The 25,682-nt window shown below is 54.8% G+C and overlaps 2 protein-coding genes across 2 annotated transcripts in view; both read left to right on the forward strand.

Annotated features, from left to right (window-relative positions):
• The window catches only part of ARTN (artemin), an 11,849-nt gene extending 9,568 nt beyond the window's left edge, over positions 1–2,281 (forward strand). Inside the window, exon 5 of the mRNA XM_005423159.2 lies at positions 2,264–2,281. Coding sequence (XP_005423216.2) covers positions 2,264–2,281 — 18 coding nt within the window. The remainder of the gene's footprint in view (positions 1–2,263) is intronic.
• Positions 2,282–8,789: 6,508 nt separating this feature from the next.
• The window catches only part of IPO13 (importin 13), a 21,694-nt gene continuing 4,801 nt past the window's right edge, over positions 8,790–25,682 (forward strand). Inside the window, exons 1-14 of the mRNA XM_005423111.3 lie at positions 8,790–9,526; positions 14,899–15,039; positions 15,174–15,315; positions 16,277–16,443; positions 16,806–16,926; positions 17,222–17,369; positions 17,514–17,695; positions 18,580–18,606; positions 19,285–19,419; positions 19,652–19,795; positions 20,190–20,270; positions 20,856–20,993; positions 21,068–21,164; positions 23,014–23,066. Coding sequence (XP_005423168.1) covers positions 8,853–9,526; positions 14,899–15,039; positions 15,174–15,315; positions 16,277–16,443; positions 16,806–16,926; positions 17,222–17,369; positions 17,514–17,695; positions 18,580–18,606; positions 19,285–19,419; positions 19,652–19,795; positions 20,190–20,270; positions 20,856–20,993; positions 21,068–21,164; positions 23,014–23,066 — 2,250 coding nt within the window. The 5' untranslated portion in view covers positions 8,790–8,852. The remainder of the gene's footprint in view (positions 9,527–14,898; positions 15,040–15,173; positions 15,316–16,276; positions 16,444–16,805; positions 16,927–17,221; positions 17,370–17,513; positions 17,696–18,579; positions 18,607–19,284; positions 19,420–19,651; positions 19,796–20,189; positions 20,271–20,855; positions 20,994–21,067; positions 21,165–23,013; positions 23,067–25,682) is intronic.

Consider the following 25,682-nt stretch of genomic DNA (forward strand, 5'->3'; position numbering starts at 1 on the left):
CTGCTGAAGCTCAAGGTCTTTCAAAGTGTCTGCAGGGCAACAGGAGTGAGGCTGATTGCTGAAATCTGGGGTCCAGGGAATAGCCACGGCAAACCAAGGCCTGCTGGCATCACACTGCTGTTGGGATGAGCTCTGAGCAGCTGATGTGGGACCTGGGGTTCTTCACAGAGACTAAACAGGGCACCTCAGTGAGCATACCCGGGAGGGCATCTGGGCAAAAACCTCCCCTTAGTCACCTTGGAGGTGATGGGGGCAGGGCAGCAGAGGATGCATCCCTGAAGGGCAAACAGCAAGTGCATCACTCTTCCACTTATCCTGTAGCCAGACATCCAGCAGACATCCATAGCTTGGTCCTCAGACAGTTAGTGGGAATCCCAGTGTCCTCATTTTTCCTCTATAAGAATAGACTGAGATCCTTGCCAAAGCAGTACTCATGGGCGTGCTGGTGGGCACATAGAATCATGGAATCATTTAGCTTGGAAAAGACCTCTCGTGTCCAATGGTTAGTGCAGCCCTGCCGAGCCCACCACTAATCCATTTCTGAAAGCTTTTCACACCTGTCCCTCCCCAGTAGGTTGCCTGGCCTCACAGGAGATGTCAGGTCGGGGATGTCAGGTTTGTCACTGGGTGCTGGTTGCCTTTGTTGCTGCAGGTGAGACACAGCCCACCTCTCCCAGGGAGATGGAGACAGAGCACAGCCGGGGGATTAACCAATGTCTGGAAAATGCTACGTTCATGCAACCTTCTGCAGCTTAATCTGCATCCATCCAGGGCTGCTGGATGATTTTGCCTCTGACTCGCTTTCTTTTCATCAGGCACAAACCGCTCCTTTGTTTGCACCAACAATGAGGCGCACACTTGCCCCGGAAGGGTGGGCAGTGCCAGGGTGGGGGGCACCCGGCACCGGCTGCGTGAGGTGCGGCTGTGCCGAGAGGCAGCTCGTCCTTGCCAAGCTGCTCGGGATTTAGTCTCCCAGTGCCTGGGAGGAGGCAGAGATGCCCTCCAGGATGCTTCATCTCCCCTCCCCCAGCCTGCCTCTGCCTCTCCTGATCTCTGCAGGCTTTGCCATCTCAGTGGTGTCCTCTGAAGGTGCAGCTGTGGACTGCAGTGGGGCTCTGAGCTGCTGGTGGGGGGCAGCAGCACAGTCCCTGAACAGGGGAAGAAGCATGGGGTGGGATGAGAAAAAAACACAGATGTTCAGCAGCTTAGAGCCTTCCTGTGTCAGTCTTTTCCAGGCAGGTCTGTGGGGTACAAAGTGAAGGAAAGATGGGCTTTGCTGGGAGCAGGCTTGGTGGGAGGCAGGTGGGTAGAGCCGCTTTGTCAGTGCTGATGCTGGCAGATGAGTGATGCTCCTGCTGGCCTGGGTTCTTCCACCTGCCAGGTTTTGTGCATGGCTCTATTAATAATACTGAATACTGATTTAAGTCAGGGTTTGACTCCACTCTGAGTCAGTCAGTGATGAGTCCTGGGGTTAGGAACAGCATGAGGAGCTGGTTATCTCATAAATCAGAGGGCTGAAGCCTTTCCAGGTTGCCTGCAGTGGAAGTCTTCTTGTGAGACTGTGCCTGTCACACTCTTCTGATGGTTTTCATGGAGAAGATTCTGTCCCTGGAAAATCCTTTTGTACCCCTACTGTTGTTTATTATGCAGTGGGGGTTTGCAGGGCTCTGGGGTGCCTGTGCAGCTGAAAAGGATCATTGCTGTGTTTATGTGTAACCAGTGCCAGAGGGAGACACCTCCAGCTGTGAACAGTGGTTTCAGGGAGGCAAGAGGGTGCAGCTGACAGGTCTAAAAGCCTGTGGACAGGTGCCAGGTTCAGGTGCTGCACTTCAGGAGCCATCTGAAAGTTGCTCCCTGTATTTGTTTTTCCATAGGGAGCTCTCCCGTGGCACAGGAAAGGAGGCTGGCTGCACTGGGGCTGAGCTGTTTTGATAGGGTTACTGTGTCAGCATCCCCCAGTCCTAGCTGAGGGCTGCTTGTCTGCTTTTTGTTTTCTTCTGAGCCTGACCTAGATGCTGCTCTGGCTTCAGCACAGCTAGAGCTGGCCGGCATGGCCATGCTGTGCTGGGAGTCCGGCAGCTCTGGACTGGCTCTGCTTCCCCTGCATCTGCTGCTGAGTGGGGCCCTGTTGCTGTGTTTGAAGGGGTTGGAGGATGGGGAAGGCTGGGAAAGTCAAGGGCTTCAGGCTGTGAGAATGCTCAACCTTTCACTACCTAAGTGGTGCAATCTGGTTTGTGACCTGCGTGTGCTTTTGTGTGCCCAGGAGCTGTCCCTGGTGTGACTAACAGCCTGGTGCTGGGGTGATGATGAAGATGGATTGCAGATGTTTAGTCCAGGCTGCTCTGTCCATCTCAGAGGAGCAGTGCACAGGCAGGACTTGTGCCCTGCAATCTTGGTTTCCCTCAGCACTTAGTACTGCAGTATTGGACAGGAGAGGAAGAATGCAAGACCCTCTTCACATGTTCTTAGTGCAGTTGAATCTGCTTCAGCAGTATCGCCCTTTCTGAAATAAGAGAAAAGACAGTGCCATTCCTCCATGAATTTCCCAAGTGCAGGCTCTCGCCCTCTTTTTTTGTCTAATTTCTTCCAGGTCTTTCCTCCCTTGTCCTGCCTCTGATCCTCTGGGGTGTTTGTAATATTCACTGACGTCTTTTCCCTAGCACATTAGCGGTCTGGCATCTCTGGGCCTTCCAGATTGCCGTGTGCCTCTCTGGAGATGCCTGATGAATGCACGGAGTCTCTCTGGCAGGATGGGTAGGCGGGGTGTCATGGAGCTGACATCCGGAGCCTCCCGCAATGGGAGAGGGATGGCTTTGATCACTGCTCCTCCGAGATGCTGAGCCTCGGGGATGTGGCAGCTGCTGGGGCTGCCTTCTGCCCAGGAGGATGGGGAGGAGAAATCAAGTGCATCTGGTTTCTTTGGAAGGCTATTGCCTGTCTTCAGAAACCTGATCAAGAGAATTACAAATACTCGAGGGTGAGGGAATGGCATCCTCTGTCTGGTAGTGGATTGACCACTGGGGCCTTAGAGGCAGCCTGCGTGTGTGAGGTGTGGCAGCCACACTGGGGATGGTAAGCTGGGGGCCTTAGGAGGAGAGATTCCTCCAGAACTGAGGGAAGCAGGGAGTCACCTTGTTACATGTTTAAGCAAATGTTCTTGCAGAAGCAGATTCCAGCCAGAGCCAACCTTGGCTGAACACATGGCTCCTTCCTGTGGTGTGGTGGTGATGGGATGAGAGGGCAGCATCTTGTTGTCCAGTGCTGGTCTGAGCTCCACAAGGACCATCACTGGTGCCTCATCTCAGCTGTGATGTATTATGGTGCAGGAATGGATGGGATTTGTGCGTGGACTCCAGCAGAAATTCCCCTCTCAAATTGCCTGTGTACTCCATCATGGAAGTGTTGGGTAGAAAGAAGGGATAGTGGACAGGGGTGTTTGGCTCACCCTTGTAACTCATCCTGGGCTTTGCATCTCCAGAGTTTCTCTCTGGTCCTGCTCACCCTTTGCATTTTCAGGCCCCTGCCCACTCTGGCTGGGAATGCACATGTGTCCCACAGCCCCTGTCCCTGCTGGGGACCACCTCGTGCTCTGCAGAGGACTGATGGCAGTGAAGCAGTGCGAGTGATGCCAAAGCTGCTGAGCTGTGTCAAGGCTGCAGCCTCTTCTGGACAGCCAAGGACTTGGTGTGGGCAAGCTGGGCTCAAAGAGGGGCTTCAGAGTGGTAGCATCTTTTATTAGGAGAGGGGAGAAAAACCCTTTTCTTTTGGGCTGCTGGCAAAATGTGGGTCCTTGAACAGGAGCAGCGTTCCTGGCGGCACAGACCCAGCTTTATTTCGCATCCATTTGCTATTGTGGGCAGGCTGCCGCCTTCCCGGGGTGCCGGCTGCTGAGCCTGCCCCACTGGGGCCGGGGGGGCCAGCTGCTGCAGGCAGGGGAGGCAGGGATGATGTTCTCTTCGCTTGGCAGAGCCGGGGTAATGGCTGTGCTGCTGCTGCAGGCCTGGAGCTCTGACGCTGCGAGTGCGTTCAAGTAGAAAGGACAGCGAGAGACGGCAGCGGGGACATCCCGGGGGTCCTGCTGCAAGGAGCTGGGGGCGCCCAGGGGCCGTGGCCACCGCTGCCCCCGCCATGCCGTGGCTGTGGGCACGCTGCGAGGAGCAGAGCAGGAATATGTTTTGCAGCTTTCTGTTTCCCCAGCTGCGATGCAGACCTCGCTCAGAGCTGTACCTGCTGTCAGCTCTGTGTGCTCGAGCAGGCTGGCCCTTGGAGGGCAGCTGTCTCCCCACGGAGCCCCCAAGAACAGGAGGCAGCACGCTCCTGCTCTGGGGTCAGAGCCACGTGTCTGGGGCTCGTCTTGTCACCCCATAATGGCATGGACACAGCACCTCTCTGCAGGGTACCCCATGGTAATGTATTTACGCAGTGCAGTGAGGGAGACAGCCTGCTGGCACTGGGCTCCCTGCAGAAGCTCTGAAGGGTGAGAGCTGGGGGCACTGGGCTTGTAGCAGATCCTCTGCTCTTGCTTTGCCTGGATGCAGCCTAAGATCAGATACCTCTGCTTGCCTGTTACTCTCCTTGGACTGCTCCCATTCCACCTGACAAGGAACCAGCATGGGACCTCTGACCCCTGTCTTTTGGGCAGGCTGCCCTGCACCAGAGCAGCTTATTTGAGGGGCTGATGTTTCTCCAGCAACTAAAGCCTGACTGAGGCTTTGGTCACAGCTTTTTAGAGCAGGGAAGAGCCATCATAAGAAGCTAGAATTATTTTCAGCCAAGCAGAGCTGATGTTGGAGAAGGCTCCTTCCCCGGCCAAAGGGCATAGCTGACAGCCAGGCTGTTTACCAGCTCTCACATTACAGGTCTAATTGCGGAGAAGGCAGGTCTGGTGTCAGCCACCCGTTCCAATTGGAATGCACAAAGCCTCCCTGTTAGATGTCACCCGATTTCATGCCTTCTGCTTCTCCCTCTTGGCACTAATGAGTTCCCCTTGTCATCTCCAGTGCTTCCTAATGGCCCCAGGGTGCTGGCCAGAGGGCTCAGACTAAAGTCCAGCAGCAGCCGATGCCGGTGCCTGGTCTGGCATGAGGGTGGTGTCTCCTCACTGAGGAGGAGCGTGCTGGGTGCTCACGTGCCCTCCTGCAGGGCATGGGGTCTTTTAGTCCCCTGCCCCATGCTCCCAGCAGAGGATGGTACTCAGCTGATGTGCATGGTAGGCCAGGGAGAGAGCCTTGTCTGCTCCCAGGGGCTTCTTCTGCTGCTTTGAGCTCAGGATGGTCCCAGTATTTATGCCTAGCCTTGGAGGTCCTCTGGAAGGGTCTCCCATGTTGTGCAGAGTACTGGATGGGGTGTGCTGCTGGTAGCCCTGGGGCACATGCTGCCTTTCCTTTCCACCTGGTGTCCTGCAGGCAGGCAGGAACAGCCATGCTTTTTTCAGGAGCCACCACAACTGATCTCCTCCCAGTCAGGATGCTTGCAAAAGGGGGCTGAGATAGTGAGTGGATGCTTTTTTCCAGAATATTCATCTGATTTCCAACAGCTTGTAGCATGAACTCTCAGCATTAACTCTGCTTCCATCCTCTGAATTGCTTTGTGTAGTTGGTAGATTTTTTCATCTTACTACTCACCTTCTCACCCATGGTGGAGGCTGCAGCATGTCCTTGGGGACCTTTGCTGGAGACCTCCCCAGGGACTCCTGCAGGAAGAGCAGGAGGAGCGGGGCTCTGAGCTGGTGTTGCTGGGCGTGGACGCCTCTCCAGAGAGCTCACTGGTGATGGTGGGGATGCTGCACAGGGTGCAATGTGAGGGATGCAGGCAAGGTGCTGGGATCATGGTGATGGAAGAGCTGTCCACATATCTGGAAAGCTGGCCCTGCCTGGGAAGGGGTCTTGCAACCCTACTGCTCACTGTTGCTCTTAATGCAGAGGTAGTAACATGTCCCTAGCACAAGTTTTGAGAGGACCAGCTCTGACAGTGCTCCCTCTTTGCCATTGTTACAATGCAGCAGCTGGGATTTTTTAGCATAGCCACTGCTGGAGTCTCTGACAGGGCTGTGTGCTGGAGGTGTGTGTGCTGGAGCTGTGTGCAGGATGTGTGTGTGCTGGAGGTGTGGGTGCAGGATGTCTGTGTGCACCTCCTTGCACCTCAGCTTCATGTTGGGCTTTTCCTGGTTGCTTGCTCCTCTCCATTCAGCTGGATGATCACATGGCAGCACCAGAGGCTGCTGGCTTGAAGCAGATCCTGTTGGCAGGATCAGGCCTTAGCCGGCAGCACTGGCAGCCCCAGCCAGAGGAGGATGAGCCCTCAGCTGCTTCCCAGCAGGCAGACTATGTTTGCCAACCCCTGCTCTGCTGCCCAGTCACTCGTGGTGCTGTGCAAGTCTTGCCCTGCAGGTGCATTGCTCCTGGGGCTCACTGTGGTGTGCCTGGAGTGTGCACAGTGCCATGCTTTGCCTGGCACTTTCCCTGATGTGAGACTGGCATGCAGCAGCTCTGTGGCCAGCACAGGTGAGCAGCTGGGGAGTTTGTGGGTCAGGAACCCAACGCTGTGGGCCAGGTCCATCCTGCACACATGGTGAGGTTCGTGTTTTACAAATCTTGTGCAGGTTTAGAGATTGGAGCTCCTGTGTACACATTGTGCCTTGTAATATAAGATGCATAGGGATTTTTCTCCCCACAATTTTCTAAGCAGTAGCACCATTCAAAATAGAAGAAATAAATTCATTAGGAAGTGCATGAAGATGTAAGAATAGAGGCTGGGAAGAAGTGGGGAAGGATGCTGGGCTAGGGAGCATGCAGAGGGCACTGCTCGTTTCACCTTGTGACAGTGCCCAGCAAGAGGGAAGAGAAAGAGTGGGCTGTCACCATTCTGGGAATCTCAAGTGAGATTTATTTGGGAAGAAAAATAAGCAGCAAGCTCTGATGGGAGCAAGAGTCTGAGCTGGTAATGGTTGGGAGCTCCAGCTCCAGCCCTGCTGCAGGATGACTCAGTCCTTAGCACAACAGCAGGGGTAGGAGCCGGGTTCCTACCCCCAGGAGTGGCTGAGCTTTTAGCACATCTGCAGCTGCTGCTCTATAGTGAAGTAAATTGTTGCTTTGTTTGGAGGAGATTACAGTGCTTACCTCTGCCCCAGCTGAGTGATGCTTCCTGCATGCAAGTCCAAGATAACTGGGAACAGAGCAAAGGTTTGGCTAACTACTGAGAGCTCATGGTCTCCCCTTGGCTTGCTCTGTTGGGACAGATTTCTCTCTGCCATGTCCTGCTTATGTAGGGTTAACCTTTTCTGTGTCAGGGTAGGTGTTTTAGTGGGTCAGACACTGTCCCTCTGCAGCCCATGTTGGCTGACTCCATCACCTACAATGTACTTCATAACCTCTTTCTCACAAAGATCTTTCTTACAAAGAGGTTATCCTCATTTTCCCCCGTCACAAAGTCTTGAACAGCAGCGATTCAAATCATGGCCCAGGCTATGCCGACTCTGTAAAGTCCCTGCCATATTGTCCTGCTCCTCGGTCTCACACTGGGAAGCAGCAGGAGGCACAAGTGCTTGCTTGGGAAGCTCGTTCCTGTGCCCCAAGCTGCCAGTTCTGCATGCTTAAAAATAGGGTTTAAATCCTCTCCTGGGTACGAGAACCACAAGAATTTCATAGATCTTTTTTTTGGGGAGGGGGGGGAGGAGGCTATTTGAGACCTGGAGCCAGGGTGGGGACACAGAAAAATCCTCTGCACCTGCTGCAGCCATCCTCTGATTTGCTGGTGGAGTGTGATGGGTGCCTGATTGCCCGACAGGTGCCATGGATTTTCCTTGCTCCTGGCGTGTGCAGTCAGCAATTTGAAGTGAAATGTGCTGTGCCAGGCAGAAATCCTCACTGCTGGAAGATGGAGTTCAGGCAAGGGATAGTTATTCTTCCCCTCCTTGTGTGAGGACATCACTGGTTGCTGGCTGTACCCACTCAGGATAAGTAGCTAATTGAGGTTGGGGTTCATATCTCTATAATATTCCTCTGCAAATAAAGCCTTATAGCCTGTGTGAAGCTGTTCATGTGGATCTGAGCTATGCAAAGCAGTAACTAGATCTCACAAAGCTGCAGGAGCAGGTAAGTGATGTTTCCCTTCTCTGTATGGAGAGATGGACTAAGCAGCACTGGATGTTGCAGAAAGCAGTGGCAGAGACAGGGCTGGATGCCAGCTCTCTTGGTTCAGCTGTAACTGGGTGGGTTTGGGAGTATTTTGAAGGCACTTAATGGAGAGATTAATCCCCAAACTTCGGCTGTGGATTTTCAGGACTCTGCATAACCTGACACACAAAGATCTGCAGTGGCTCTTGCATTCCATGGGCTCATGGATGCAAGCTGTGGACCACAGCACCCTTCAGAGAGCAGGTGTGAGTGGAAGGCAGGAGTGCTGGTCAGCCATGTCCCTTACAGTCCTCATGTGGAAGGAGGGTCCTGTGCCCACCCCAGTGATGGCACATTAGCAGGGAAGCAGGCAGATTTTGCATGTATGAAGGTGAAGATGGGAAATTACTAAAGAAAAGACATTTCTAGAGTGAAGCATGAGAGGAGGGGAAGGATGCTTTGCAGGTCCTCTCGTGCTGCCAGATCACTCTCACTTCACTGAGAATGGGAAGAGGGAGGCCAGCTAACATGGGCTGCCCTGGGGAGGGGGGCTGTGCAGGGCAGCCTGGGCACTGGGCTCCATCCTAGTGAGCCTTCCTGGTAAGCCTTTCCCAGGCAGGACAGGCCGCAGTGGTGCTCCTCAGCTGCTCTAGGGTGCTTCCCTCTCTCTTCCAGGCTCTCCATCAGCTGTATTATGACCCAAACATCGAGAACAAGAACTTGGCTCAGAAATGGCTGATGCAGGCACAGGTGTCCCCCCAGGCATGGCACTTCAGCTGGCTGCTTCTCCACATGGACAAGGTGCCTGAGATCCAGTACTTTGGTGCCAGCGCTCTCCACATTAAAATCTCCCGCTACTGGAACGACATCCCGGCCGACCAGTATGAGAGCCTCAAGTCTCAGCTCTTCACCCACATCACGCGCTTTGCCAGCGGCTCCAAGATCGTGCTGACGCGGCTGTGCGTGGCGCTGGCCTCCCTGGCGCTCAGCATGATGCCAGAGGCCTGGCCCTGCGCCGTGGCAGACATGGTGCGCATGTTCCAGGCCGAGGACTCCAACGTGGACGGGCGGGCGCGGTGCCTGGCGCTGCTGGAGCTGCTGACGGTGCTGCCCGAGGAGTTCCAGACCAGCCGCCTCCCCCAGTACCGCAAGGGCCAGGTGCGCAGCGTCCTGGCGCAGGAGTGCGGCTCCGTCTTCCCTTTGCTGGAGCAGCTGCTGCAGCAGCAGGACTCCCCGGGTTTCATCAAGCAGAAGGTGCTGAAGTGCTTCTCCAGCTGGGTTCAGCTGGAGATCCCGCTGATGGACTGCGAGAACCTCATCCAAGCAGCTTTCACCTCTCTGCAGGACCCAGAGCTCTTTGACACAGCGGTGGAGGCTGTGGTCAATGCCATTTCCCAGCCCGATGCCCAGAGGTAAGGGCAGCTTCTCCTGTGTGCTGCAGGCTGGTGCTCCTGGACATCAGCAGGGAAACGGGATGGGAGGGAAAAATCTCAGGCTTTTTTTCTAGCTGTTGTTGGCTCTCAAGGTAATGATGGCAAGGTTTGAAAGTGGGAGAGTATCAAAAGCAGTTGGAGGCTGTTGGTTTCTCATGGTTGGTCCTGGAAGGCTTTGCACTATGGTTGACTTGTAGGGACCATAAAGTCTTGGCAGCTGCAGCCCATGTCCACGCTGGCCTCTGAGGCAGATGAGGATGCATGCTTCTGGCTCCTCATGTCAGATGCTGCAGCAGCCAGCTAGACAGCAACTGCCTGACTCCTGCCAGCAGGAGTTCAGAGACCTTCCTCTGCCTTGTGCTGCTGGTCCAGCCAAGGAGCTGATTAAATGCAGAGATAATAAAACCAGATCTGTCATTTTTTCCCCTCCTTTTGGCTCCAACAGCTTGTGCCAGCCAAGGACTCATCCTTTGTCTGTGGCCATGGCTGCCCTGGGAGCAGCTGAACTGCTCCTGCTGGGGCTGTGCTGTGGGGCTCCAAGCTGTCTGCTTGGCTGCACTGCCTGAGCTCTGTCAGCTCTTGGGACCAATGCCTGCAGAAGGGACAGTACATCTCCAGTTCCCGTGGCCACATCCCTTCCTGGCTGCTTAGCAACCTTCCCCTGAAGAGGAGGGTTTCCTTGAAGGCTGAGCTGAGCTGCTGCCACTGTGCATGCCCTGTGCATCGCTGTGCATGGCTGCACATCGCGCAGGCTCTGACCCTCCCCAGCTGTGGGAATGATGCTGCCACTGCAGTTGTGAGCCCTGGTCCTCCCCTTGCTTAAGGGCAGGGGCAGCCTGCACCTTCCCCAGCTCTAGGGCAGCCTGGGGCTGTCCTTTTCAATGATAAGGAGTTGCATCTGTGGACTGCAAATCCTGGTGCACAAAGGGACCCAGAAGGATTTTAATGTGTTGCTGGATGGGATGAGGCGTTGCCTTGTTTGCTAGTGTTTAGAAGGTGGTCAGAAGCTATTTCTTCTTGTGCCTGGCAAAGCCTGTGGACCAGCTCAGACCCTTGTAGCAGGTCTGGGGCAGAAAGTGAGAAGGTGTGAGAAGGTCACCTGCACTTCTGAAATGTTGGACTCTGTCTTCCTGCTTTCCATTTCCCTTGAGTCTCAGAAGTCCCTTGGCTGTGATTCCATATCTTTGTGCAGAAGCCTAGGCCTGCAGTGCTGCTCTTTGATTGCATTAAAGGCTGAGTTTTCTGTTGAGCTTTCAAAGTGAATTGTGGAGAGGTGTAACTGACAGTGGAGTTTCCTCTCTGCTTCTGTGCTGACCCTGTCATGCAGTTTTTGTCCCCATTCAGACCCGCCATGCTGGCTGCTCCCTTACAGAATCTTCAATATTTGTTTTCCATCCTTCTTCCTGGAGGCATGATCAGCCATGCAGAGCACCCTCCTGTCTGTAGGCATGTGGGCAGTGGCCAGGAGAGGCAGGCAGCTGGCCTGAAAGGCTGTGCAGTGTGTGAGCCTGGTGCAGCTCCTGCCCTGGCATGTGGGGACAGCAGTGGCATTGTCACGGGGTGCCCTGCCAGGCGGCGTGTGGTGTCGGCTGCTTCCCAGCCCTGGTGGGTGCTCTCCTCCCCTTTGTTTCTTGTGTCCACTATAATGTGTTCTTCCTCCTGCTTCCCCTAGCGCCAGCTGTCCCACCCCTCTGGCTTTGTCACTCAGCCAGAGTGGATCCAGCTCTTTCCCAGAGCCCCCAGGGAGTCTGCTGACCTTTCTGTCTCTTATGTTGATAGTCTGGGAGATCCCTGCTGCTTTTCAGCTGCTGTCTTGCTCCTTGGTTTCTTGCCTTTGTTCCTGCAAGGCCCTTGGCTGCAGGCTCGGAGCATTCTTGGCACTGGGCTGCTGGCATGGTCCTCTCCAGAGCTTATTAGGGTATTGCTGCATGAGAGGGTCAGTCTTGGGTCTCACCACTTTGCCATGGGTGTTCCCTGAGTGTTTTTTACACTGTGTCTTTCCCCCTTTGCTCCCTCCCAGCTGTTTTCACTGACGTGTCTGCAGAGGTGATCATGCAGGTGTGCTTCTGCCACCAGCAGGAGTCTAGTGGCTCATGAGCTTGGCCTCTGACTTTGAGGGTTAGATAGTTTGTCAGTGATCTTCCCAGGGGAGCACCACCTTGCGAGGCAGCTCTCCTGCTGCAGCACCTGTGTCCACGTGGCCCTGGTGCTGCACTCTTGGGTTAGTCACTTGTGCTGGCAGCTCCAGTTTCCCTGCTTGCAAGGAGCAGTGAGTGGTTTCCTGCCTCTGAGGTGTTACTAGAAATGATGCACCAGAGATGTGTAGGTGCAAAGTGTTTGATCTCTGTACCTGCCAGGTGGGTGGGAGCCCTGTGAACCCAGAGAAGGGGATGTGCTGTGTGTTGCTGGAGTCTTGATGCTGCTCCTCTCTTAGGACATAGCATTCCTGAGAAGAAACCTTGGAGTCTGGCCAGGAGCTGGAACTGGGGCATCTCTGAGCACACCTCTGCTCTTGAAGGTGGTAGGATGCTCCTGAGTTGCGGGAGGGGAGGAATGGAGATGCTGTATGTCATTTGCAGAGGAGAGGCTTGGGCTGTATTTTCCATCTCATTTAGGATTATCCCCTCAGCTAAATGGGTCAGAGAGCTTGGCAGCACGTGCTGCAAGGGGAGAGCCAATGTGTGACATTTGGCCACTTGGCCTTCCTGTAGGGCAGTGAGTAGCATCAGAGTGGGGTAGGGACCTCCTTTGATGTTTGCCCACGTGGGAGTTACAGAGCGTGGATGTTGGACACTGAGTCTCCTCTCTGAAAGCAGCAGGGTGTTGCTACAGTGGTGGACCTGGCAGGGCTGCAAGTGACCGTAGGGGATTGCCTGGTGTCTTGCCTGCCATGTCTTTCTGGTCTTGGCACCTGGTGCTGAGTTTTTGAAGAGGAATTTCACTTGAGTTTTCCAAGAGCTTCATTAGAAACAGGCTTTTAATAAGATTGGGTTATTATCTCATCAAGATGTGGTTCAGATTTTGGATCAGGAAGGATGAGATTGTCCCATATGCCCATATCTTCCCTCTCCAGGTTGTCCCCGCACTGGTGCAGTTTGCAGAGGGTTGTGGGAAGAGCAAGAGCAAGTGCTGGTCCCACAGAGGGAGCTGCAAATGCTGCAGTTCCCTGGGCTTTGAGAAGGGACCAGACAAAGTCTTGAAAGCAGCAAATCTTGCTCAGGAAGGCTAAGACAGATCACTGCAGGGAACTGCATGGGCAGGAGTCACCATGTGGCTGCCATGTTCATATGCTCTTTCTCAGGCATTCACAGGTTTTGGCTGCTGGAAATAAGCTGGGCATCCAGGGGCTCTTCTGAGCTGGGATGGTTTTGTCTTCTGCCTGACAGTGGTGCAGGGGGTGGGAAGTGGTGGCTGGCAGCACCTCCTGGGGCACGCTCTGCACCTGCTCAGGGATGTGGCATCAGCTGGTCCCTTGGGCTGGAAAGCAGCACTGACCATGTGGAGTGACCTGAGGCTCCATGCTCCTGGATATGGAATAGAGCAGCTCAGCCCTGGCTGACTTGACTGCAGGTCTTGGGTGACTGGTTAAAACAACTCCTCTAGAGCAAGCATCTCCCTCCTGGCTAGGGATCCTTGCATCCAGGATGCCCTTATGACTACAGACCAGTTAGCAGAGCAGGGTGGTGCTCAGGAGATGTGGTTCACCCAACATTTCCTAGAAATCTTCAATAATATGGGATTGCAGCATGGAAGCAAATCTAGGTGGTTATCTCTGTTGGCTGTCCAGGGATTCCGGAGGATCAGTTCAGGTCCAGGCACTGTGAGTATTTCAAGGTAACTGGCAGAAGCAGAATCCTTGTCAGAAAAAGTCATAAAAATGGCAAAGCCATAAAAACCTCCCTAGGGTAATGTGAACGCAGTGCTGTGGAGGAAGGAAGGCTTTGGCTTACACTGGAGCAGTGGAAGGTTCCCTGTGGCTTTTGTCTGGGCACTGCCCTGGTTCCCTTGGGCCTACCCTGCATGCAGCATTGGTTCCCAGGGAGAGGAGCTATTGAATTTCCAAATTCTCCATCATCACATTGTTCCCATGGTGCCACATGCATAACTCACAGGGCATCAGAGGCTTGGAAATGGTTTATGCAAAAATAAACCCTTTGCTGTGTGATTTTCTCTCGGGGAGAGGGAGAGAGGAGGGTGACCCCCAGCAGCACAGAGGGAATGCTGGGACGACAGCTGGGATTGTAGACACCTTGTTTCCTCTGTTTTGTCTTGCTGACCCTGAAGGAAAGCTGCCACCACCAGTGCAACTCTGTCCCTGCACTGGTGGCACCAATGGCTTTGTTCTCTCTGAAATCATCCATAGCAAAAGCCACCCTGCCACTCCAGGGTGGATATGTGGCTGTCCTGGTGTCAGTACTCACATCTCTTCCCCAGGGTGGGCACAAGAGAGCTGGAATCATGTATGCCTCCCACTCCAAGCATCCTCAGCCCCGCACCTGCGTGTAGGGGGCGGGCAGAGAGCACAGGCTGTGGCTGCAGATAACACGCCTGGGCGGGCAGGGAAATGGCAGGGAAAAGGCAGGCTGCTCATCAGCCTCCAGCACGGCCTCTCTCCGGGGGCCCTGGGCTGCCTTTCACCTTGGCTGCCTCCTTCTCGTTGCCTTGGTTACCATCCCTTCCAGGCAGCGGAGGGGAGGCTGACGTGCGGGATGGGATGTGGGAGAGCAGTGCTGCTGGCCTGTGGCAGCCCGGGATGTGCCAGGGGCCTGCACTGTCCCTGGGTGGGACTCCCCAGCGGTGGCTGCCCCGTCCAGCCCAGACATGGGGCACAGTCTGGATGTGCCCATGCTGGAGAGTTGCCTGGTTTCCCACTGGCAGCTTGGACTGACTGTGCTAATCTGAGGGCATGGTGAGAAGAGGCCACAGGTCTGCCCTCACTGCCGTTCTGCTCCTGTTCTGGGCACAGGCACAGCTCACCCAGAGCTGCTTGTGGCACTGACAGGTCGGAGGTGCTGGCAGCCCTGCTGGCAGCTGTGGGTCGGTAGAGGCAGGGGTCCACACCATGGTGCAGGGGGGTTTGCTGAGAGCTGATGGCCACTGGCTCAGCAGTTCACTTGCAGAGGCTCTGCTGCAGCCGTGCTCAGGCTGCAGCTTTTGTCCTAATGCCACAGGCTGCAAGGAGAGTTCACGTGAGCAGTAAGGGCTCCTGCATGCATCCCATTGCACAAAGCAGCCTTCAATAGGCAGAGCTGGGCAGGAGCCCTGGGAGAGCATCAGGAGGGGTGGATGGCATGGCAGGCAGCCCATGCCAGGGAGGTGATGCCTGGCACTGACTCAGGCTGTGCTTGCAGGTACGTGAACACCCTCCTGAAGCTGATTCCGCCCGTGCTGGGGCTGCAGGAGCAGCTGCGCCAGGCAGTGCAGAGCGGGGACATGGAGACGTCGCACGGGATCTGCCGCATCGCCGTGGCCCTGGGGGAGAACCACTCCCGGTGAGTGCTCAGGGTGCTCCCCAGGAGGGGGACTGAGCTTGGAGCAGCCTGCTCTTGTCCAACACCTGTCCTGCACCCAGTGACGTGTCAGGGCAGAGGAGCTGGAAACTCTGACTGTGCTCTCTGCTTCCCAGAGCCCTCCTGGACCAGGTGGAGCACTGGCAGAGTTTCCTGGCCCTGGTCAACATGATTATGTTCTGCACTGGCATCCCTGGACACTACCCTGTCAATGAAACCACCAGCTCCTTGACCCTCACCTTCTGGTACACGCTGCAGGTCAGTGACTGTTGTGGACAGCCTGCCACCAGGCAGGCCCAGAGGCACCACTGCATGGGGACTGGGGTCTGGCCTGAGTTTAATTGGTCCCAGGGATTTCTGATGTCCCCACTCCTTTCCCTGCACTTGCAGTTAGGGCAGGGCACGTACCTAGGAAATGCTGGCCCTGTGGCTGGCTCTTTCTGCCACCAGTCCTCTTTAGAAGTGTGAGCCATCCTTAAAGGGCTTCATTAACAAAACTAATTAAAATTTCATGTTAATTATTTTCTTCCCAGTGGCAGACCTGGTTGTTTAGCTCTTTGCTGCATGCCTGCAGCACGCAAGAATGAGAGCATGGCTCTAGTGGCTGCCCAGTGTGGGGTCCCTCTCCCATGGTCAGTGTTCCCTGGATCAGCAGAGCAGCCCTGCCACACGGTGCTCTATTTTTAGCTCCCTTTCATCCCTCAGCTCCATTCCTCTGCAATCCAGTGGTGTGGCTGAGCGTGGGCAGGGAGGGGAGCAAAGTCAGTGCCGTGCCAGCAGCTCCTCTGCTGCACGAGGCCAGGCTGAGGCTCCCACGACCTCTTGCTGCTTCTCCAGATGGGTCTGAGATTACAGGTGCATGCAGGAGGGGGCTGTGCTCAGTCAGCTCTCTCACAGCAATCTGAGGCACACATGCTTCTGGTGTAGGGGTGCTCCCAAGGATAGGACATGGCAGGACACTGCCACCCCCTATGACAATGCTGTCTGAGGGTCTGCCCAGCTTCTGGGGCTTCTGGCATCTTGCCTCCAGATAACACTGCCACTGCAGAAGGGCACAGCATCAAGTGAATCTTAGGGAGCTGGAAATGCAGCCTTCCAAGGTATGACAGGTCCCACCAGCCCTGGGAGATGTGCCCGAGTCCCCTATGCAGCAGGCATGTTAGCTCTGTTTGCCTTTCCCTGCAACACCTGATGTGTTTACTCCTCCTCCTGCCTCCAGGATGATATCCTCTCCTTTGAGCCAGACAAGCAGGCAGTATACCAGCAGGTCTACAGGCCTGTGTACTTCCAGCTGGTGGATGTGCTGCTGCACAAAGCCCAGTTCCCCTCCGATGAGGAGTACGGCTTCTGGTCTTCGGATGAGAAGGAGCAGTTTCGGATATACAGGTACAAGTGGGAGATTGTGATTTGCTTGTCAGGCAGGTGAGGATGCAGGGGCAGCATTCTGCCACCCTGGAGAGTGAGTGATGTATGATGAGCCAAGAAGGGACACAGAGGAGATTCCTTCCATCAAGAGCTGTTTTGGCTGTGGTGGTAAATGTGAAAATGAGCTGGTTTGGCTCATTTGGCAAAATTTTGGCACAGCACCAGTTACCCTGCCCAAGAGAGGCCATAGGATCACTCCATTGGTTGGGACAGTGTGCTTGTATGAGCAGTGCCTGTGCCCTGGAGAGAAAGTGATGTGTCCACACGTGGAGCTCTCTGCATGGGCTGGGGACAGTGTTTGGAGACACCCGTATTCTCTGCAGGGTGGACATCTCTGACACACTGATGTATGTGTATGAGATGCTGGGTGCTGAGCTCCTGAGCAGCCTCTATGACAAATTGGGACGTCTCCTGACCAACACAGAGCAGCCGTCCACGTGGCAGGTGAGCAAGGGGACCCGGGGCTGACAGCTACCTGTGCTCACCCTCAGTGGGGCATTGAAAGCAAAGGGACGTGACACAGGTGAGGAGCATGAGCACCTTGCCAGCACACAAACAGTCTCTCTGGGGTCTGCTGTGGAGAGGAATAGGTTTTCTGCCTCCCTGTCCTTAGTTCTGCTGAGGGATCGCCCTCTTCAGCTATTCGGGGGGGAATGCTGAGCTGGTGCCTGGAGCTGGGGCAGGGTTAGGCATCAGGGATCAATGCACAGCTCTGACAGTGCCTCTCCCACTCTGGCAGCACACAGAGGCCTTGCTCTATGGCTTCCAGTCCATTGCTGAGACCATCGATGTAAACTACTCTGACGTGGTGCCCGGGCTGATCGGCCTCATTCCCCGGATCAGCATCAGCAACGTGCAGCTTGCTGACACTGTCATGTTCACTATCGGTGAGTGGGCTGGGCTGGGAAAGCCCCCCTGAGACCACATCTGCCCAGCAATACCAGTGGTGAAAACCAAAGCTGGGCATCACAGAATGCAAGAGCAAGAACCTGTGGTGCAGTCCTGCAGTCTGACCCCATCTGTATATGCAGGATCCCTGTCTGAGTGGCTGGCTGATCACCCTGTCATGATTAACAACGTGTTACCACTGGTGCTCCAAGCCTTGGGCAACCCTGAGCTCTCCATCTCCAGTGTCTCCACCCTGAAAAAGATCTGCCGAGAGTGCAAGTACGACCTGCCACCTTATGCTGCCAACATTGTCGCTGTGTCACAGGTAGGAGCTGGATGCTGGATGTGTGGGGGTGACCTGGGATGTGCTCTGTGCACACCTTTCCTTTGTAAGGACCAGGGCAGGGGGACAAAGGAGCAGCTCAGGGCATCTTGCTTGGTGCAGATTTCTTGCCAGTTTTGTTCATAGGCTAGTAAACCCATATGGCAGGCCCTGTGTCCTGCTGTGAATGCAGAAATGGCAGCCACTGACAGACACGACTGCCAAGGGGTCTGCTGGGGTTGCACGTGGGTGTCTGTCCTTCCCCAGGGTTTTGTTTGTCTTGTTGGGAGCAGCAGTCTGCCAGCTGTGCACCTGCCACACTGCTAGTGCCACTGCTGGGCATCTTGGAGGGCAGCACCCTGGTGTTCAGGCCTCTCCTTGGAGCCTGAGCTGACCCCTGCAGTGCTGGGGCAGCTTGTCCCATGCTCCTTCTTGACTCTCAAGATTTGGGGCAGGTGGGGCTCAGTCCCAAGGCACTAGGAGAAGGGCTGGACTTGGGCAAGCTGCCAGGATGTACATGGGAGGAGAGAAGTGAAGGGCTCTTAAAAGCATCTCTGCTTTTAGAGCCTGGGGAGCACTGTCACTGGAATAAGGAAACCCTGGCTGAGGTTGATTCCTTGAGCAATCCTGCTGCAGAGCCCATCCAAGCCAGGAGCTCCCCTTGCTGGGTGGCTGAGTGGGCTGGCTCAGGGGACAGGAATTTTAGTTCTTGCCTGTGGGGCAAGGTTGTGGGGAGCACACAATGTTTGTCTGTGCCCACACTGGTGTAAGTTGTCTCAACCTCCCGTGTCAATCCTACCTCCTGTTGTCAGTCCTGCTGCCTGGAAGGGAAAAGGCCTTTTTGCAGCACTCACCCTTCTCTTTTCCTCTCCCTTTCCCTTTGACAGGAGGTGTTGATGAAGCAGATTCACAAGGTAAGAGAGGCTGACTCACACCTCTGCTGGTTCTCCTTGCCCCCCTGTGCCCCCTTAGTCATGCTCAGCTGAAGACACAAAGCTGTCCCCAGAGGAGAGCTCAGCACTGCATCCATGGTGTGCAGGATCAGGAGGATCTGCTGGCTGCCTCTCACTGCAGCTGGCTTCACTTCCCCACACAGGCTGGGGTTCTGCTGGGAGGGTATGTCTCCTAGAGAGGGAGGAGGAGGAGGAGGCTTAACTCTAGCAGTTCCCAGTCTCTCCAAACCCAAGGATATCAAGATGACAGGCATGTTTTCAAGAGGAGAAAGGGAGATAAGTGAAGGAACTGAGCCCCAGCCTTGCCTGTGACTAGGGCAGGGTGGCTGTGACAGGCTGTGCAAAGGATAGTGTGCCAAGTTAGGGTGAGTGATGCCAGCTTGGAGATCTCTGGACACCAACTGGTCTTTCCTTGGCAGGTGCTGGGAAGAGGCCAGGTGTGCTGAAGCCAGAGCTCCTGTTCCCTGGGAACAGAAGCTGTTAGGGAGCTGTTCCCCTCTCCTGCAGGGAGATGCACCTGGAGGGACCCAGATAGAGCAGCTCAGGAGCTGCACCACACCCAGCTGGGGCCCTGGCAGCTGTCAGAGCATGGGCTGTGGGCTAGGCAGTGACCTTCCTGTTGTGTCTTCTCTGTCCTAGACAAGCCAGTGCATGTGGCTGATGCAGGCTCTTGGTTTCCTGCTTTCTGCACTGCAAGTGGAGGAGATCCTGAAGAACCTGCACTCCCTGATCACCCCCTACATCCAGCAGCTGGAAAAGCTGGCTGATGAAACGGTGAGTGCTTGTGTGCTTCCTCCATCCAGAAGTGGTTTCTCCTGCTGGCTGTAGCCCTGGGGCTGCTGTGCTGAAGCAGCACTCTTAAACATGGGCTCAAGGGAAAGTGCAGTGCAGGGAACCCCTCCCTGGCACCTTGCCTCTGCAGTTCTAGTTCCTCAGCATCCCAAAGACATGACTATGATTGAGTAGTGCAGTCTGTGTCATACTTTGGCTTTATTTTCCCTGGCAGCCCAATCCCTCCAACAGGCTGGCCATCATCCACATCCTGGGCCTGCTTTCCAACCTCTTCACCACCCTAGACATCAGCCACCACGATGACGACCATGAAAGCACCGAGGTCAAAAAACTGCCAGTGCAGCAAGGACCCAACCCAGTGAGTAGAGCAATAGCTCCAAGTTCTCTGCCACAGACTGGCCAAAGCCTCACAACTCACTGCACCAGAGGGGGGTTAATGGGGAATGCAGCATGTGCCAGCAAGAGGGCAGTGCTAGTCTATTCCAGCTAAAATAGCTCCTTCAGCTCATCCTACCACTCCTGAGGTGGACAGAGCTGACTTGCCTCTTGGATGCCTCTTGGCTAGGTGCTGCTCTGGAGGATGGCCTGGGTGCTACCTGCCAACTGTGAGCAGTGCCAGGCTGCTTCAGAAAAAAAGCTGTCCAGCTTTGGAGAGGGGTGGCGCCTGAAGGTTTGAGTCCGGGCCATGCTTAGTCTTGAATCTCCCTTTCCCAGAGAGGCCAGTTCTCTTCAGTGTCTCTCATTCCTTACAGGTGGTGGTGGTTCTGCAGCAAGTCTTCCAGCTCATACAGAAGGTTCTCAGCAAGTGGCTGAATGATGCCCAGGTGGTGGAGGTAACCTGGTTTCACGTGTATACTGCCTGCAGCTCTGCTGTCCTTGCTGACCCGAGCAGGGGACAGCAAAGGACAAACTCTGGGTGATGGCCTGTGAGAGGGATGTCTTGCTGGGTTATCTGGACCAGTGCTGCTTGCTGTCACCAGCAGCATCAAGTCATCCTTGTTTGTCTTGTTCCTCCATCAGCTCTGCTTCTCTCCAGTAACTGGGGTCCTGCCATGAGCAGGGAGGTGGGATCTGCCCAACCTGTGTTCCCTAAGAGAACAGCTCTGTTCTGAACTGGACCTGTATCATCTGGTGCTTGTCCATTTGTTCAGTCCAGTAATGCCCCTGTGCAACGTCCCACCAGCCATTTCTCCCGGGCCCTTGGGGAGCCTTCCTGCTGCGGTGGGAAGGGCATTTCCTGGTCACTGGGAGCGTCCTGTGCTGCAGGGCAGGCCACCAGTATCAGAGCAGGTCTGAGCCCTTTGCCTGGCTGCTCCCTGTCCCCAGTGCCAGCTCTTCACTCCACTGGGACCCATCCATTAAGCCCTGGGAGAGGTCTCCTGATGCTCATTGCTCATGCAGTCCCTCTCTTCCCACAGTCTGTCTGTGCCATATTTGAGAAGTCTGTGAAGACCCTCCTGGATGATTTTGCCCCCATGGTGCCTCAGCTGTGTGAGATGCTGGGGCAGATGTACAGCACCATACCCCAGGTCTCTGCCATTGAACTCACACGGCAGGTATGGAACTGTGCTTGGGAGGCTGGGCATGTGCAGGGCCAGCAGAAGCTTCAATCCTTCTCTCTCTTTTGCAGCTGGTTCACATCTTTGCCCATGAGCCTGCCCACTTCCCTCCCATCAAGGCCCTGTTCTTGCTCGTTACCTCAGTCACACTGACCCTGTTCCAGCAAGGTACGTAGGATTAGCCGTCCCCGCTACAGCTGGGGCTGTTGTCAGGCTTTTGCATGCATGGAGTCTGGAGGCGTCTTACCAGGAATGGCTGTTTTCACTCCTAGCTAAGCTAATTGGGGCCATCTCTGTTTCTTGGATTCATCCCAACCCCTGGAAGGTGGGTACCTTCCCTGCAGGCAACAGAAGCAGGAAACCCCTGGGTGCTCTGGGCCTGTGTACTGTTACAGCAGCCCAGGCTGGATATCACATGCAGCAAGGGTCCATCTGGAGCTGCAGTCCAGCTTGGCAGGGAGGCTATGCCCACAGGAAGATCTCGGGGCTTCTCCGGGGTCCACTGCTGCTTGTAGTGGCCTGAAACCAAGCCTTCATATGAGCAGGAGAATGTGTGTGTGAACAGCTGGGAAATTACTTTTTCAGAGTCACTGGTGGCCACCGAGTCCCTGCTGTGATGCTGAGGATGCTGGTGTTCTCCTGCAAGGCAGGGGCCCCTCTTTGGCTCACTGCCCACCCTACAAAAAGCAAATGGGGTTAGAACAGGCTCCTTTGCACCATGGCTCCCCTCAGCATCTTAGTGACCTGCCCTGTGACAGAGACAAATGTACATTGGAGCTGCTGGATCTGGTCCTTCAGCATTACCACATACGGCCCCCAAGGGGTCTTATTCTTTGCTCACAGCTGGGTGCCAGGTAGGGTGATGCTGTCCCCCAGCTCAAGGCTCAGAGCTCTCTAGAGAGGTGGGGGGAGAGACATGAGGAGCCCTGCATCATCACCACACCACGGTCCAAGCAATTCCCACTGTGCTCAGGTGTCACTGGGGTCAGTGACAAGCAAGCCAGGCTTCCTCGGGTATCAGGTCCCTGCTTGTGCCAGTGGCGTGGGGATGTGTCTGTGCTGGAGCCCTCTTGCCTCGGTGCTGGGGAGCTGGCAATGCCTCCAGGCAGCAGCAGGCACGTCTGCAGGAGCAAAAGGGAGGGGCCAGAGCCCGAGCTGTGCCCACACTTGGATGCAAGCTTTGCTCAGGCAAGCGGCTGTTCAGCTTGGTGTGTGCCCAGGACTGTCCCCTTGGGGGGGGACAGCTCTGAGCAGGGTGAGCCCCTTCTGCTGAGCCCACGTGTGGCACGAGAAGGGGGGCGTGCCTGAGCCTACAGGGGCCAAGAAGTGAGTGTGCACAGTCAGATGCCAAGGTAGGGTGAGTGGTGCTGGCACAGAGATCTCTGGGCGCTGAGCTGCTCTCTCCCATGAGGATGCTGGAGGAGGCCTCTAGGAGAGTCTGGGACTCACCATCCTGGAGAGCATCTGGGAATGGGGTGGGAGGGTGTCTGCCAGGGTCTCCTGAGCAGCTGACACTGGTGACAAGCATGTGCACGCCTGAGCCCAGCCAAGCCTGTCAAGCATTTGCTGAGGTGTTGTCGTTCACTTGCAGTTACCTTCCAGGACCAAACAGTGCTCTGAAGACACCTGCTCAGTCCCCACAGTGCAAAAGCTCTAATTCTCCTTGTGGAGATGGTGCTCAGCTAGCCCCTGCTCCTCCTCTTCCTCCCCAAGGAAATGAAGATCTCCTCCTTGGCTCTGCAGCACCCAGGTGCTAGCTGGAGACCCTGGGGCTTTAGACCCTTTCCTTTGCAGTTTCTTTCTGTTCTTGGGTTCTCCAAGTTTCATGATTTTTTGTATGTTTTGTTTCTTTAACTTGCTTCAAACTGCTCATGTTGCCCATCCCCTTCCCCACACACCCCTCCTCCCTTACACTCCTGTTTTCACTTGTAAATTCTTTCTGTATCACATAACTATATGATGTTGAGTTGCTGTTTGTATGATTTTTCTCTTAAGTTACATCTTTATTATATTTTAGGGCCCAGGGATCATCCTGATATTGTTGATTCATTTATGCAACTCCTGGCACAGGTGTGTTTTAGTTTCTTATTCATTCACTTTCTGTTCTCTCTCTTTCTCTTTTTAATTCAATTTAAACCTATTTTTAGCTTTCTGTTGACAACGTTTTTTTTTCCTTTTAGTTGAATATCGAGTTTCTCCATCTGTTTCCGTGGAAGTTGAAAACAAAACATTCTCCTTTAGTTCTGGGTTCACACCATCCCCAGGGCAGTGCCCTCCTCTGCAGGCAGCTCCAGCTCCCACCCCCCTGCTGGGCTGAAGCTGGCATGGGGTGCTTTGTGCTGCTGCTGCAGTCACCCTTGGGTGACAGACAAATTAGAGCATTAAGTGGATGTTTTCCAATCCATTTACCTGCCCTCTGATGGGTCCTCTGGAGTGGGGACAGGCTGAGCTGGCTGCCCTGCCCAGGGCCCAGTGGGAGGAAGCCCCTGCCCTCAGGAGCAGGCAGCTGCCAGGGTTTGGCTCTGAGCAACGTGCTTGTGATGGCATCTGGATCTGGCAAGTGCCACATTGCCTCCTGCCCCAGCAGCCTCTCTGGGTGGTGGCAGTTCCTGTGCAGGAGCTGCTGGCTCAGCAGCACATGGGGACAGTTTGTGTTGATGTGGCAGGGGCCGCGGGCTGGCACTTGTGTCACTGCTGTGGCGCTGGGCAGGCAGGGCCAGTGCTATGCTGTGTGTGTATATACACCTGCCCAGGGTGCTCCTCAGCCCCCCGTGGCCCTTAAGGGAGAAGCCCTGATGTCCTTGGTGTACTCAGTGTCCCTGTCAGAGATGTGTTCCCTGCCCACCTACCCACAGGGTGGTCTGTGGTGAGGAGGGGCCTGGCAGAGTTGCTTTCTGCTCTGTTTCTGTGATGGGGAGACCTCTAACCACATGTGCTGGACCAGTGGCTGTGCAGGAGCACTCACCCAGGCTCCTCCCAGAGCTGTGGCCATCCTACCCCTTGCTGACAGCCCCAGGAGGGTGCCTGGCATGTCCTGGTGCTAAGCTGTCAGATCCTCCCATAGGTCTTGAGAGTTGGAGTGGGCAAGAGGGCTGCACCTAACCTCCCCCAGGCAGGGTCTTCTCCTCACAGTTCTCAGTTCTCACCTTGATGCCCAGAGGCTGCTGAGACCCATTGCATCTCAAAGCCATATTGCAGCCTCTTTCTCCCTGCTTTTCACCTTGAAAGACATAACATAATCAAGGCTATCAGACTTCAGCTCTGCTTTTGGTTTTGGAAGCTGTGACCTTTTAACAAGGGTTTTGAACATGATAGGACGGTGGTAAATGGGGTCTGTGCATGAGGTACTTGGTGGTGTCCTCACTGCTAGCAGGTCCTCCATTTGAACACTGTGCCTAGTTTGGGGCACAACATTTCTGTAGATTTATATCAGAGACCACAGAGAAAAGCATCTGGGAAGATGGCCACTGTGTACACACAGTGGGGAGGAAGAACTGATGGGAGCCTGTGGAGCTGTGTGAGTCTGGGAATGTGTAAAAGGTTATGTGCCAGTTGTAGGTAAAAAAAACCTCTTTTCTGTTGTCCTTGAGTGGGACAGTCACTAATGGGAGGAAATCATGGTAAAGGATCCAGGTCTGGCAGAAGCAAGTCTTCCTAAGAGGGCAGGGAAGCATTGGAAGATCCTGTGGGGAGCTGTTGTTGCATGGAGTTCTTGACAGGACCCAACAAGCCCATTGCTCTTGGAGGGTAGGTAGAAGTGATCCTGCCAGGGTGTAAGGCATTAGGTGACCCTGAAAGACTCTCCCCAGGATACTTGTGCAATGTGCTGGCCCTGTTTCATGAGTGTGGATCTCCAGATATCCATCAGAGGCACTCCTGCAGGAGCAGCTCAGAGGCTCCTTCCTCCATGTCTTCTCCATCTTGGATCACTGTGAGACATCTGACATCATGCTGCCAGCCTGACACCACCCACTCAAGACCTGTTGTTTTCCTGGGCTTTGTATTCCTGAAACCCCATGGAGACCAAAGGATCCCATCCCTGTCTTCTTTCTTCATGCATAGAACTCAAGGTTTCCTCTTCCTTGGCCTGACGTTTCTCACAGACTGATGATCTAGTGAGGTGCTTTAAAACCCATCAAGAATTGGCCTTAGCAACCCTGATTGGCTTCTTGCTCTCAGGACTTTGAGGGCTGTCTGATGGCAGAGATGGGTCCAGCCTGTCCTCTATAGAGGACCAGACTCTGCAGTGATGCTGTTGAGGATTTGGAGATTGGAGGATTAAATTCAGAGGGAACTGCAGATCTCTTCAGACCAGATTTTTGTGTGGTGAGAGCTGTGTTTTCACCTACCCTGCTCTGCCTGCAGACCTCCTGGCAAAGTAATGCATCTTCCGGAGCAGCAGTGAATTTGGACACCAGAGTGTGTCAAGGTGGAAATTTCCCACTTCCCTGACCATCTGTTTTTGTGTTTTGATCTGTTTTGATTGCCTTGAAGGAAATATCATCTTCCCTGTTTCAAGTTTGTCTGGTTCCTCCTTGCAGGCACCGTTTCTGCCCTCTCTGCCCTCAAGTACTGTCCCGCCTTCTGATAACTCAGGAGAAGCTCATGAGGCCTGCATATCAGCTCTCTGTCACCAGCACACAGGGAACAATTTCTGTCACAGGATTCCTGCCGACTTTATCTTTG

Source organism: Geospiza fortis, unplaced genomic scaffold, assembly GCF_000277835.1.
Source record: "Geospiza fortis unplaced genomic scaffold, GeoFor_1.0 scaffold333, whole genome shotgun sequence".
Taxonomy (NCBI): domain Eukaryota; kingdom Metazoa; phylum Chordata; class Aves; order Passeriformes; family Thraupidae; genus Geospiza; species Geospiza fortis.